Source organism: Monomorium pharaonis, chromosome 9 (genome assembly GCF_013373865.1).
Source record: "Monomorium pharaonis isolate MP-MQ-018 chromosome 9, ASM1337386v2, whole genome shotgun sequence".
In the NCBI taxonomy this organism is placed as follows: Eukaryota; Metazoa; Arthropoda; class Insecta; order Hymenoptera; family Formicidae; genus Monomorium; species Monomorium pharaonis.
This window is the reverse complement of record NC_050475.1, coordinates 2410736-2424529: the sequence shown is the minus strand read 5'-3', so window position 1 is coordinate 2424529 and position 13794 is coordinate 2410736. Positions and strand designations below refer to the sequence as shown.

At 35.6% G+C, this 13794-nt stretch overlaps 4 protein-coding genes across 6 annotated transcripts; 2 read left to right on the top strand and 2 right to left on the bottom strand.

Moving 5' to 3' along the window:
• Positions 1-145: 145 nt before the first annotated feature.
• Positions 146-1659, bottom strand: LOC105839054 (60S ribosomal protein L23). Its single transcript, XM_012685074.3, has 4 exons — positions 1558-1659; positions 1274-1357; positions 489-617; positions 146-407 (listed from the first exon to the last, which is right to left on the bottom strand). The coding sequence occupies exons 1-4, from the start codon at positions 1568-1570 to the stop codon at positions 211-213; spliced, it is 423 nt and encodes a 140-aa protein (XP_012540528.1). The 5' UTR covers positions 1571-1659; the 3' UTR covers positions 146-210.
• Positions 1660-2507: 848 nt separating this feature from the next.
• Positions 2508-4999, top strand: LOC105839051 (acylglycerol kinase, mitochondrial). 2 transcript variants are annotated; one of them, XM_012685068.3, is made up of 8 exons: positions 2508-2617; positions 2822-2941; positions 3017-3407; positions 3502-3617; positions 3705-3895; positions 4115-4252; positions 4335-4453; positions 4632-4999. In XM_012685068.3, the coding sequence occupies exons 1-8, from the start codon at positions 2508-2510 to the stop codon at positions 4743-4745; spliced, it is 1299 nt and encodes a 432-aa protein (XP_012540522.1). In that variant the 3' UTR covers positions 4746-4999. The 2 variants fall into 2 exon arrangements, with proteins under 2 accessions (XP_012540522.1, XP_036147827.1); XM_036291934.1 differs by having other exon boundaries at positions 2578-2719.
• On the bottom strand, positions 4886-8970 carry LOC105839050 (protein lethal(2)denticleless). Of its 2 annotated transcripts, none has more exons than XM_012685067.3 (8): positions 8756-8970; positions 8012-8256; positions 7748-7928; positions 7166-7391; positions 6894-7099; positions 6610-6812; positions 6264-6516; positions 4886-6066 (listed from the first exon to the last, which is right to left on the bottom strand). In XM_012685067.3, exons 1-8 carry the CDS (start codon positions 8796-8798, stop codon positions 5465-5467), a joined length of 1959 nt encoding a protein of 652 aa, XP_012540521.1. In that variant the 5' UTR covers positions 8799-8970; the 3' UTR covers positions 4886-5464. The 2 variants fall into 2 exon arrangements, with proteins under 2 accessions (XP_012540521.1, XP_028049045.1); XM_028193244.2 differs by having other exon boundaries at positions 8682-8768.
• A 599-nt stretch (positions 8971-9569) lies between these two features.
• LOC105839031 (cleft lip and palate transmembrane protein 1 homolog) lies at positions 9570-13446 on the top strand. Its single transcript, XM_012685037.3, has 6 exons — positions 9570-9751; positions 10073-10663; positions 10935-11052; positions 11138-11341; positions 11456-11593; positions 12041-13446. Exons 1-6 carry the CDS (start codon positions 9626-9628, stop codon positions 12802-12804), a joined length of 1941 nt encoding a protein of 646 aa, XP_012540491.1. The 5' UTR covers positions 9570-9625; the 3' UTR covers positions 12805-13446.
• The last annotated feature ends 348 nt before the right edge of the window (positions 13447-13794 follow it).

Here is a 13794-nt window from a genome sequence, read left to right as displayed (position 1 = left end):
TCAAGATTCTAATTTTAACTCTTGACAAAAATCTATAAAATATAACGTAAAAACTCATAAACGTTAGAAAAATCCAGGATTTTTTAAATATATTTCATACAAATATTGAATACAAGTATGTGACGCATTTAAAATGGACACTTAATGCAGTTGTATTACTTATTTTTGTATTTATTTTGTAAAGGACAATATATTTATACAGGATGTGAATTACGCGATGCTGCTGGCGTTGGACGCGATCCTTGGCCACAAATCTGCGCATTCCTTCGCAACAGGTCCCGTAATAGCCGATCCCTTCATCTCACCCTTATTGTTGACAATTACACCGGCGTTGTCCTCAAAGTATATGAACGTCCCATCCTTCCTCCGAAACGGTTTTCGCTGCCGTATGACCACCGCAGGCATCACTACAACAGTACACACGCATTTGCTATAGTCCTTAAAAGTCTTAAAAAGAAAAAAATGAATAGCATAGCAGTTATATTCACCCTTTTTCCTAAGTTCAGGCTTTCCCTTTTTCACAGTTGCAACAATCATATCGCCAGATCCTGCAGCTGGTAGGCGATTCAGGCGGCCCTTGATACCCTGCACTGCGATAACATACAAGTTCTTGGCACCTAAAAAAATAACAGCATCATTACAGAACTACATATTATGAGAATTAAAGATTTAAAAAAATATCTTCCAATTGAAAATTATATCTTATATAAGGGTATTGTCACATTTGTCATACAACAAATCTTTCAAGTGTATGATCTGCTGTAGAATAGAGAAGTCTATCTTTTGTCCAGCAACTAATTAACATGCTTATTCGACGATAACAAGACCCTTCAATTTATGATTACATAAATCAATCTTGTAACAAACATTACAATCTCAAAAAAGTACAGTGCAATAACTATGTAATGCACATAACTGTATCAAATACTTTACTTTTATTGTAAAATATAAAGAACCATAGTATAAACATTCAGAAAGATAAAAACTCAAGAGACAAATCGAACACAAGACAGCGTTGTGTTAAAGTAATTTTAATCGATGCTTAGAAATTGTGGTATTAATTTTTTTGGTCTGATAGGCCCAGTCTAGCGAGTAGGCAATGAACTTACCAAGTCAATCGACAGACTCGAAAACACAGAATGATCATAAAAATTATTTGACAATCACAAACGACAGTCAACACCCATGTGCTCGTCTCGTTCGCGAATCGCGCAGTTACCCCTTGAGGTTAGGAATCATGCGAAAGGTGATCTCTTTTTTTTCCCACACTCACCAGTGTTATCAGCGCAATTGATGACCGCACCAACCGGTAGACCCAAGGATATCCTGAACTTGGCTCCAGCCGATCCACCACGTCCTTAGGAAACAACAAATAATGCATTGAGACAGTGGTATCAGAAGCATCTTCTATTTTCGTTCTTTCCTTCACTAATAAAGCAACGTCTCGTCTTATCGCGCGTGCAAGACAAATCTCCATCCTCCCGTCCTTACACTTGGGACCGATGGCATCATCCCGATACCGATTTTCCCGGATTTTGTGCCCGATAGCGGACTTACCTCTCTTCGACATCTTGATTTGTTTGAAAGAGCTATCGAGCGTGCAAACGGCACACGCGGCACGCGGCAAGTTAAAGAATAGTAATATATCTCTAGTTTCAAGATTGTACTCGACGGAACAAAATCCCTAAGAAACCAGCAGCACCCTAATGTTTCCCCTAAAATATGTATTTAAAAAATTTATTTCCATCGGAATTAACCAATCACATTTGTTAATTTTGCTTAACGACAAATACGATTGGTCAATTCCAATGGAATAATTGGTCGGTTAAGATAATCGGAGATAGTGAAAATCGGCCCTAATACTTTTAAAATGTATTGATAAATTATTTCTTATTTAGATATATCTACATATATTTATTTTATTATATATATTATATACAATACAAAAATATGTTTATTATTTTAATTTTAATACTTATGTTTTTAAGGCACAGGATATATAAAAAAGATATTTATACGCATATATTATATAATATATATTTAAAATGTACGTGTGTCAATTTTACTTATAAATATATTAAAATATATTTATATTTTGATTATAAATATAATAAATATATATTAAAAATACTTTATTTGGAAGAAAAGACAGGAATTTTTCAAGTTTCTGCATCCATTGTATTGGTTCGCCTCATAATTATTACATCATGGTTCGCCTGACGAACACGCGACTTAACGCAAAATTCAAAAGCACTCGCGTTCGCAAGTCGACGCGGGTCGAAGAGTGGTGTAATTCTTCTACCTCTTGTACAGAATATAAAAGTAATGTGAAATTAAACAATATATAACTTAGTATCAAGAAATTTAGAGAATTAAAGTAGTTCATGAAGAAAGAAGAGTAAAGCAGAGAATACGAACGAACGAGTCGAGAATCGTGAGTGATTGTGAGCCGGACGAAGCAGACGAGAGCGACTAGGTTCCAAATAGTTTTGAAATTCTAATTGACAATGGCTAAGGTACTGGCTCTGCTGAAAACGATACGGAATAACTGGAAGAAATCCGTGGTGGGCGTCACGGCTTTCTCGTACGGAATCTCCTACGGCAAACAAGCGTACGAGTGAGTGACCATGGGGAACATAACCTTAAACCTTAAACTTTTTAAATTTGTATGCACACGCTTTCCTACATGATGTTTCAGTTCCTACGCTCATTTTAAATTGTAAATCTGTAATTTTACAATAGATAATATATTGTTTTTATGTACAAATGTTTTGAATTCAAATACAATCTTTTATATCATTGAATTTTTTGTCATATTTAGTACCGAGCAATTCATGCGTCAATGTTGTGAGGATATGGCCAAGTACGGAGACGTCTCTTGTCCTACGAATGTTAAACCTCGTCATGTAACTGTTATTTTAAATCCAGCCGCCAAGAAGAGGTTGTGTCATAAAAGAACTTCAACCCTGGCGTAAAAGAATTTATTGCTTTTTGCTGATTATTGTATTTTTTTTAGAAAGGCCAAGAAATTATTTCAGAAGTATTGCGAGCCGCTGTTGCACCTGGCCGGTATCTCGGTAACCATTATCGACACGCAATCGGGAAGCCATACACGTAATGTAATAACAAGTCTAGAAACACCTACCGATGCTATTATTGTGGCAGGAGGCGATGGTACCCTGTCGGACGTTGTAACTGGTTTGATGAGAAAATACGAGTCTAATCTTCATTTGGTTAGACAGTGTCCTATTGGCATTTTGCCGTTGGGAAACACAAACACAATTGCGAGTACGTTTTATCGTAGATATGAGAATTTAATAGATATACACCACATGATCGACGCGACAATGGCAGTCATTAAGAGTAATCTCAAATCGATAGACACCATTGAGATAAAATTGCTGGACGTACGTACTCTCTTTGTACTCTCCTCATTTCACGCGTTCTCTGTTCTTGTTTAATGCAGATCAAATTGTACTGAAATGGAAATTTTTATTTAAGAATGATACAGAAAATCCCATAAAGCCAGTTTATGCTGTCGGAGGTATAGAATGGGGAGCCTGGAGTGATGCACACGCACGCATTGACAAGTATTGGTATTGGGGTGCCTTACGCAAGTAAACCTCGATTTTTTCAAACGAAATTTTCCATATTTGTGGTCTATACTTGTATGTTTTATATTTCTTGTGTTTGAATACAAACAGGTATGTGGCTTATGTGTTTAGTGGTTACAAATCAGACTTGAATTGGAACTGCAATGCAGTAATGAAATATACAAATCCATGCAAGGGATGTTCATCTTGTTACTCTAAAAATTTCTTTCGCGATCAATCTATGTATTCGAATAGGAGATGGTGGCATGTATTTTTGCCAAAGAGACAAACATTTAAATATGGTAAAAAAAATTTTGTAAAATTTCTAATTATTTATGTATAGGATATTACTAAAAGCAAAATAATTTAGATACGGATTAAATGTTTAAAATTTGTGGAATTGACTATGTATATTAAAATCAGAAGATATTTACCAAGTACTTTAATAATATCTTATATAAACATATATAATTTTAATAAGTCTACTTTGTAATTATATAATACAGTATGATATATTTCAGACAATCACATTGATTATAGTAAAGTGGTAAATAAAGATTGTGGCAAATTTTACGAAATGTTTATTTCAACAACAGAATTGTGTATAAAAACCAAAAATTTGCCAATTCAATCAACACCTTCATTAAAAGTAAATCTAGGTAATAATTATTTCATAAATCTATATTATTTAAATATTAAAAATATAACTGAAATTTAAAATACATTTAATTTAACATCAAGGGCCAGAAAATATTAGTTACACCGCATTTGTTGAGAAAGGATGGAAACGAGAAAAAGACAATGAATTACCGATTGATTCAATATTAGAGGCGAGGGATATTGAATTACACCCTGAAACAGTAAGTTTTTTTCTTTATGCAACATTAATAAAATATTAATATTAATAAAATAAATTTAAATATTAATAAAATATTTTATATGTAGATATATCTTGAGGTAATACATTTTAAATTTTAATTATTTCGTAGTCGACTATTAATCTTTAAAAATTTCAATGTGTTCTTGATTTTATTTCAGACGTATAAAGATCGCATGTTTTATATTGATCACGAAGAATACGAATTGAAGCCAATTCAAATAAAATTACTCCCCCAGTCTGTAACAATTTTCTGTCCTGAGACAAGTAGTTAATGATACTTAAAAACAATTAAAAATTACTTTGCGCAGCATCTAATGCTCATATCACAATGATGTTCGCCTAAAAATAGATGGAAAAGGTATGATAAAACATTGTTGAACAAAGTGTTATATAAAAAATGATTTAATATATCTTTTTTATAAAAAAAATAATTTATTACCGGGTACAAAAATATTTTAACTATAACAATTGTTAATTTGTATATAATACATTCATGAACTAGCATAATGTCCAATACAATCCTCGTGTAAAAAATTTGTGACAAATCGTATTTTTATCTACAACTTACAATTAAATGTTACCTTAAATGTTAATTCTAAAAATTACGCAAGGTACGTTATTGCGAGCTGACACTAAGATTTGTATCTCCTTTCACATACCAGATACCTCATTATTTTGTAAATCGGGGTAAAAGCTCTTAGCATTTTATAAACCAGTCTTTTCTTCTTTATCAAATGCGTTATGTCAAGAGCAAGTTTCAGTTATTTTATAATATTAATGAACGGGATTCAAGACTCTGTTTTTATATTATAAGAAACTGAAACTAAAACCAAAGAGAATCTCGAAATTCAATTCGTGAATACCTATCGTTCGTGAATTACCAAATTCAACGTGTACTATTTTCAAAATGTAATCGTTGATGATAAAAAACAAACTCGAAAGAATTTCAAGATTTAGTTCACTGAATTATCGAATTCAACATTCACTATTTTCAAGATGTACTCGATGATGGTGTATTATCACTATTCGAAGGTAAATCCTTTTTGCTGTCTTTACTAACGGCTATGGATGGCTTAAAGAAGTCTAATAAAGAAACACTTTTTGTCGGTTTTGTGACTTTTTGGGGCTCAGTTGAGCGCGACCTGTTGGATCGTCGGCCAGGTGTCAACTGAGTCTTTGGACTGCTCGACGCTGCCTTCTTTTGTTCATATCTTTCCTTTCTAATTTTTGTTAACCAATCAACGTTTTCTTTGTATTTTTGCGGTGATATTTCAAGCAAGTGTGGCGCTGTACCGTCTATCACGAAATTTGGTAGATTTAACGTAGGCGAAAAAACTTCTTCATTCCTACTTGTGGATTGGCTTGTACTGGGCTCGTCCGAATTATAATCTCTACTCGTACTAGGGGTCGAATCGAATAATCTTCGCATCCCACGATTGTTTATGTGAACTCGTTTTGCCGCTGACTCGTGGTTTTCGAAAATAGGCGATAAAATACATTTAAATCCTTCAGATCTTGACATTTGCAGGTAACTACGTTTCGCAGGATTGTGTTTATTTCCATTATAATCTTCCATGGATTCAGGAGTCATAACTGTGGAATAAGAGTATTCCTTTAAAAAGAATGCAGAATTTGTACACAAAATTTGAGGAGTTTAAAAAAGAAGAGTTTTAAAACCATGTTTTTAAATCACTCTGCAGTCTCTAAAAAATTTCCGCAAACTGTGATTTATATTAAACTTATATATTTATTCACAAAAGTGATATGTGCATTGAATATGTTATTCTTACCTGGAGTAAGGATAGAGCCTTGTCTTGGATAAGGACAGGAATTGTATTCATCCGAGCTTGGCGTAGTCTCGATGTCTTGAGTATTCGAGTTTCGTGTAGTTGGGGTAGTTTCTTGTATTCTCATTTTTTCTAGTCTGTCCACAACTTCTGCTCGACCGCGTATTATCGAATCGCCATACTCTTTGTCTTCTTCTACATCCTCGAGCCCGACCCTCCATATTTTATGGCAAGCATCATCGGAGCAAGTCACTATCTGAAATTATGAGATTAGAACAAACTTCTCTTACACACATATCTAGATTATAAACTACATATTTTTTATTTGTAATAAACATTGAAATAAAACCTTAGTTTCTCCTGCGCTGCACCACGCGATACACGTTACTTCGTCTGTGTGACCAGAGAGCTTAACTAGCGATGTGCCTGGTTTACTAGTATTCCATATATACGCGAGCTCATCACTGGATCCGCTAGCAAGATAACGGCCGTCGGAACTCAAACATGTCTTTACATAATATGTGCGATTCTGATGTCCATAATACTTGGCCACTTTCAAAAAAAATTTCTTCGTAATTCTACCACGTAAGAACAAAAATTAAATATATTTTGTTTTTTAAAGAGAAATATTACCTGGTTTACGATTATAGGAAGATACATTATAAGCGTATATAACGTTATCCATGCAGCTCGCGTACAACGTAATTCTAGCTGGGCATATTAGCAGTGAGGAGAAGCCGTTCCTGGTGCTGTTCCCAGAATAATTCATTAGATGCTTGGCTATCGGCTCTTTCTTGTGGACGGTGTAATTCTTGCGCAGGTCCCACACTTTTAATAAACTAAAATTAAAAGAAATGAATTCCTATTCGCTAATGCCCTATTCGCTAAGTGCAGAGGTATCTTACCCATCGCCAGCGGCACATGAGATTAGCGTAAAATCATCTTGAAACACTAAACCGGTAATACTGTGCGCTCGCGACGCTTGAGTGTGTGATCTCCGTCTCGTACTGCCTGTGCCACCTATGCTGTGCGCGTTGACGATACAATTATCTGGTTTAGGCTGACAACTGTGACTAGCTCTGATATCCCATATCATGATGAAGCCATCTCTAGCACCCGTTGCAAAGACAGCTTAAATTTTAAGATTCAAAAATTTTCTAAATTATGTGCAATGCATACAAGCTGGATAATAATCGATTAATTTGTCAATTACAATAAACTAAAACTTGAAAAATATATAATCATTTAATCAATTAATGAAATAAATTTTGTATAATTAATGGAGTTATTTTCGCTTAATTAATCGATTAAAAATTAATGATAAATTATTTTTCAATAGCCGATTAAATTATGACATAATTTAATCGATTATTAAAATAAATACAATATTGTTGGATTAAAAAATTATGTTAATTATAATATTTCATATTGCTCATATAATATAAAAAATATATAAACTTTATTAATATTGAGCGATATCTAGGTACCTTTGTCCTCATCGCGGAACACCGCTGTTTTTACGCTTCTCGTATGCGCGTGAAAATAATTAATTTGTTTTATATCAGAACTGGCAACATCCCACAAACGTGCAGTGTGGTCCCCAGATACTGTGACCAGCTTCATTTCCCCAGGCATCCATGCAACATCGAAAATTGCGTTACAATGTGCCTAAAAAATATAATACATTTCTTATTAATATTTCCACATGCAGGTCCATGTGCTGTTAAATTGCAATCAGAATGAATAACAACCTGTGTTCCCTCCAATGGCACATTGTGTTCATATGTCTTTCTGGTGTCTTGAAAGGCAATCTTTCCATCCTCATTCGCCAAAGCAAGAATCTCCTCATATCCCGGTGTGGTGCAGAAACGACATGCAAACACTGGTGGCTCGGGATTGTAATCGACTGCATTTGCGTTTGGAGATATTCCATGATACACATCCTCATAGTAGCATTTCAAGCGATAAAGTGCAAAATCATAATCATGTGTCATTCCTATACATAAAGAGTACTATTGTAAATATTAAAATTTGATAGTTTATTTATATAATTTATATTTCTTATTTAATTAATTTTTTAATTCAATTAAATTGTTTTTAATTAAATTATTAGATTAATTATAATAACAAATTATTCTAATAATTCCCTTCAATAATCGATAAATACAAAAAGTATTATTCTAAGTAATATATTACATTAAAATTCGATAGAAATTGACGATAATAGAAAATTATCTAGCACTATTCCAATTCTCCCCGATTATAGCGCAGTATAGTTACATCTTGCGATTACGAAAAATCAAATTAAAAATAAAATTAAAACGTAACAATCGTAACGTTCGAACAATTCAAATCTAACTAACAAAATCAATCCCTCCCAAAAAACTGACTGCAAATTATCACGGCGCATCGGATGATAACCTGCATCTGAGCGCGCGAGTCGGGCAACGATCATTTAAATCTCTCGTAAGTTTGTGCGGCTTCCGCGTATTTACCATAGCCTCTCTCCCGTCGTTGAACGGCACTCGTTACATTCATTTTGCATTGACATCAATAAATTTCCGAGGAGATAACGCTTCTCCTCCGATGATCTTGTTACTACGAGAAAGATTGTTTATACGCGGGAAATCTGTCAGATTTCCGCGCGAATGTTGGGCTTCACTTTCATGTAGCGGCTGCACGCACATGCAAAGCCGCGAGATCGTGATTAAATAAAAAAATAAAAACAACAATGACGTCATACACCCGCACACACACGCGGTGAGAAGATAATTGATGGCTTTGCGATCGGTGCGACTCGGAGCAAGCAAACATAAGAGGGGAACACGGAGGGCGCATATTGTCCCTGACGCACACACATGCAATGTTATGGAGTCGATAAATATTTTAAAAATGATCGAGATATTAGGACGAAAAATCCGAAAGCAAGAGTACGTTCCGTTTCACGCATGATACGCATGATGCATCGTTCATCCTTGTTGTTTGTCAAACGTTAAACAAGAATGAACAATGCATTATGCGCATCATGCGTTGAAACGGAACGCAGCCCAATTTATATAAAAGTGTCGATTAATTGTATTTCTAAAAATGTTCTGATTCTTTTTTTTTTTCTTCTCTTATTTTGCTTGCAGCGAGAAAAGATGCCACTTTAAAAAAAAGGAATAAATTGGACAAGAAGATTCCACTCTGACTTTTCAAATTGTTTATTAAATATAAATGAAATAACAAACACCGAAAAAGAACAGACCAATCGACACGACTTCACAAATGCGCACGCGATTGCCGCCAATCTTACCAATGTCTTTTGTTTATGGTCGAGAGCAGCTCACGGGACTTGTGTGCACTGTGCCTGTGACAGAGAAAAAATGGTAGTTACAGGAGACGATCATCATCGTGACAACGCGGAAGTAGATGTTACTGAAAATATGGATAACAGTCAGCCCAACGGTGAATTAGTCCCGAGGACCGAACAGAATAACGAAGAGACAGACGTACGTCAATTTGCCACGTTACATCGATTGTTGTTTATTTCTATTTTACGGCCGCTCCGCAAGGAGGTGCCTCTTCATCAGAATGAGGATCAGAATTTGCATTAACATCCTTAAATTATACACGAGTTTTCCCACCCCTTTTTTTTTAATGAAAGAATTACATGATGCCGCACGTGCAGTCGTGGACGCTTAGGATTTATTTAAAGTTTAATGAAATATATTTTATTTAAGATCATCGATACGTCGTCGACTTACATCGCGCCAGCGTACCGTCGAGCTATTGAGGATTTATAATTTGTACAACTCGTGTTTTTCTTGCAGGCGATCGCGGAGAGCAATGCGGAACAGAGGCAAAAGGCGGCACAGCCGCAGCAGTCGCGCCTAGAGTCGTTCTTCGCTATAACGAAATCTCTGATCATACGAGCCCTTATAATTTATTTTATCAGTAGCTTCTTTAGACGCCCCGATAACAGTAATCCCAAGTCTCCCACCGGCGACGTGCGCCTACAAGCTGTAAATATATTTTCGAACGGAACTCTGTTCGACCTTAGTGTTTACCTGTCGGAGTCTGAGAACTTCAGGGGGTTCGACGATCCGGGATCTCTGATTTGGTTAGAGGAGGGCCTGGTTTACGGCGATTGGTATGGCGGGTCAAATCGGGACGGCTGCCGGGTGCTCGAGCACACATTTGTCCCATCTGAGCGATTAAAGCAGAACGGCTCGATCTATCTTCATGTGTTTGTAACGAAAACTGGAAAATCGCCGAACCCCAGGACCACCAAGAAGGGCGTCTACGCTGGCGACTACATGTCCTACACGAGAAAAATGTTGAACAAGTTTAAGAAGATTAAATATCAGAAGAAGCACAACTTGCTAACGGGCGAGAGCACGTCCAGCAAGGAAGAGTTAGTGGTACGTATATATCTTGTTTAATTTTTCATGACATTTTATCCCTTGTTTTCTTCCTCTTCTTCAAGTCCTTTTCTCTCTCTCCCTCCCCATCTCTTTCTGTATGGCGCTAGTAACATTGTTAAAATTGATCAGTTTAACTTGAGATATTAATTGTAACTTTAATTTATGATGACTTTTAAAATTGTTTATGAAAAATGCATTTAAAAATTGAAATAATTAAAATATTAAGTATCCTTCATCATCTTGTTGTCTATTGTGTAAATTTTTACAGAAAGCCGAATTAATGGATCAGGAATACGTGTCGCACTGGCACCCAAATTTGACTGTTAACTTGGTATTCGATGAAACCAACTGGGTGTACGGTCAGGTACCGCAGCCATTGGATGAATGTAAGTCTACAGATAAGCATTTACGCTACGCGCAAAGAGATACCTAAGTACCTAGAAACACTCCACTCTGTTCCTCTTCTCTTAGATATACATTTCTTACCTGGTGGAAATTCTTACAAGCCGATACTATATATGAATGATTTTTGGAACATGCAGCGGGACTATCAGCCGTTAAATAATACCGTAGAGCAATTGGAGCTTAGACTGACTTACCAGCCACTCTCGTTGTTCAAGTGGCAGATCTATATGGCTCAGTCCGTTAGAAATAAATGGACATCGTCGTTCATGGGTTTGTTACGTTTTCAAAAATAACGAAAAAATAAAGACGTGGATTTTTCGTTATTTGTACAATTACATGATTAACAAATTTTATCGTAAATCATTGTTATCATTGTTCATACAGGAGAAGCATCCGACGACGATGATAATGATCAAGATACCTTGAAGGAGACGTTACTTGAAACGAATCCATATCTACTAGGATTGACTATTGTCATATCGATCTTGCATAGTGTATTTGAATTTTTAGCATTTAAAAATGGTAAGCTTTTAAAAACCGTTCTAAATAATTACAGATGTGCAAACTATTTGAATCAATTTAAGATTCTATTTGATTTGCATTTGAATCTACAAAATTTGAATATGAATATGAATTACATATATTGTTTGACATGTTTTATAAAATCATTTTTACAATAACTATATTATTTAATCAATATTGTTTTTCTTACATAGAACCTTTTATTATATATATTTAAAATCGTACTCAACATTAATTATGCCATTAAAAATTTATTATTAAAAATTTATATTTTATTAATTGGTTTTAAATTGGGCAAAATTTGGATTCAGTCCGATTTGATTCGATTTGAATCAGCATCAAAAAACCTTGATTCGCACATCTTTAAATATTTAAATAATAGAAATATATCTCGCATGTATCGCTCAGCCGCAGTCTAAGAAACTTCTTTCCTTTCCTACCTTTCAGACATTCAATTCTGGAATAATCGAAAATCCTTGGAGGGTTTATCGGTACGCTCCGTGTTCTTTAACGTATTCCAGTCTGTCGTCGTTCTCCTTTACGTTCTCGACAACGAGACGAACACAGTCGTGCGTATCAGCTGCGCGATAGGCCTGTGCATCGAAGTGTGGAAGATCAACAAAGTTGTAGACATTAATGTCAATAGAGAGGTGAAAGTACTCGGGATCTTCCCTAAGATATCATTCCAAGACAAGGGCTCGTACGTGGAGTCCTCGACGAAGGAGTACGACAGGCTTGCCTTCAAGTATCTCTCGCGGGCGCTGTTTCCTCTGCTCGGCGGCTATGCGATTTACTCACTGATGTACTTGGAGCACACGGGATGGTATTCCTGGATTCTCAGTATGCTGTATGGTTTTTTGTTGACCTTTGGATTCATCATGATGACGCCACAGCTGTTCATCAACTACAAACTGAAGAGTGTCGCGCATCTCCCGTGGCGCATGCTGTCATACAAATTCCTCAACACGTTCATCGACGATATCTTTGCATTTGTGATAAAGATGCCGACGCTGTACAGGCTCGGCTGCTTCCGTGACGACGTTGTTTTCTTCATATTTTTGTACCAAAGATGGATATACAAGACCGATCACACCCGAATGAACGAGTTCGGCTTCTCTGGCGAGATGGAGGCGCAGCTGGCGGAGAGCAAGAAGCAGGCGGTCACCAAGAATCGCCCGGCGAAGGACGGGTCGGCGAAGAAAAATGAATAATACTTGGTGCACCATAGATTTTAGCATCAAGTATGTTATGTCTCATGTTTCTCTGAATTAATTAAAAAAGGAAAAAAAGAAATGTCCGATATACCAAAGGAATATGGATTACACACATCGACATTTATTTATACAACTTCTGCATAATTATGTGTGTGTGTATACATGTATATTCTATTTCCGAATCCACATGCTAGCGAGCATACTGCGACGCATACGAAGAGATAACGATTAGAGAGCAAATTCTTTTACCCGAATTTAGAAAATTCGCACAAAGACGTGCGGAGAGATTAAAATCACAAAAAACGTAAACATGGTACGCATAAGATATAGCCGAGATAGGATCTTCATAGATGTATCTCGCAATCCTCTGACATCAAGCTATAAACGTAAGTAGTATGCTCAACAGTGTTATCATTTGTAAATGTTTGCAAAAAAAAAATAGATTTACAATGCGTTCGTGTCGAGAGCACGGAAGAAAACGCCGTTCTATCGATTTCGATGTTTAGCCAAATGTCGAGAAAGAGAGAGAGAGAGAGAGAGAAAAAAAATTCAGTAAATACCGACGATGATTCCAGATGTTAGTACTCACATTATCAGGCGAGATGTTGCTACGAAATAAAAACTGATTTAATTATCATACATAATACGTGTTCCTTTTCTTCCGAGCGAAAACTCGGATTCTCTTCATTTTTGTATCACATTTTATAAAATATGTAGAAGAGAAAAGTAGTTTTCTTTTCTTTTTGTAAGACTCGAGCATTCGGAATTCCTGTATGACGAGGAGGGAAGATTGTGCTTACCGATGCCGAATACGTTGGTATTATAAATTATATTTAATGTTATATTTTATATTTTCGTTAAAATTGCCATATAATTGTCTACTGTCGCCTTACTGTCTATTGTTTTTGGACGATATACATTTATTTACATACCCATTGCCGTAATGTATGTATTATACTTTGTTTTTCTTTTTCGAATGAAATCAAT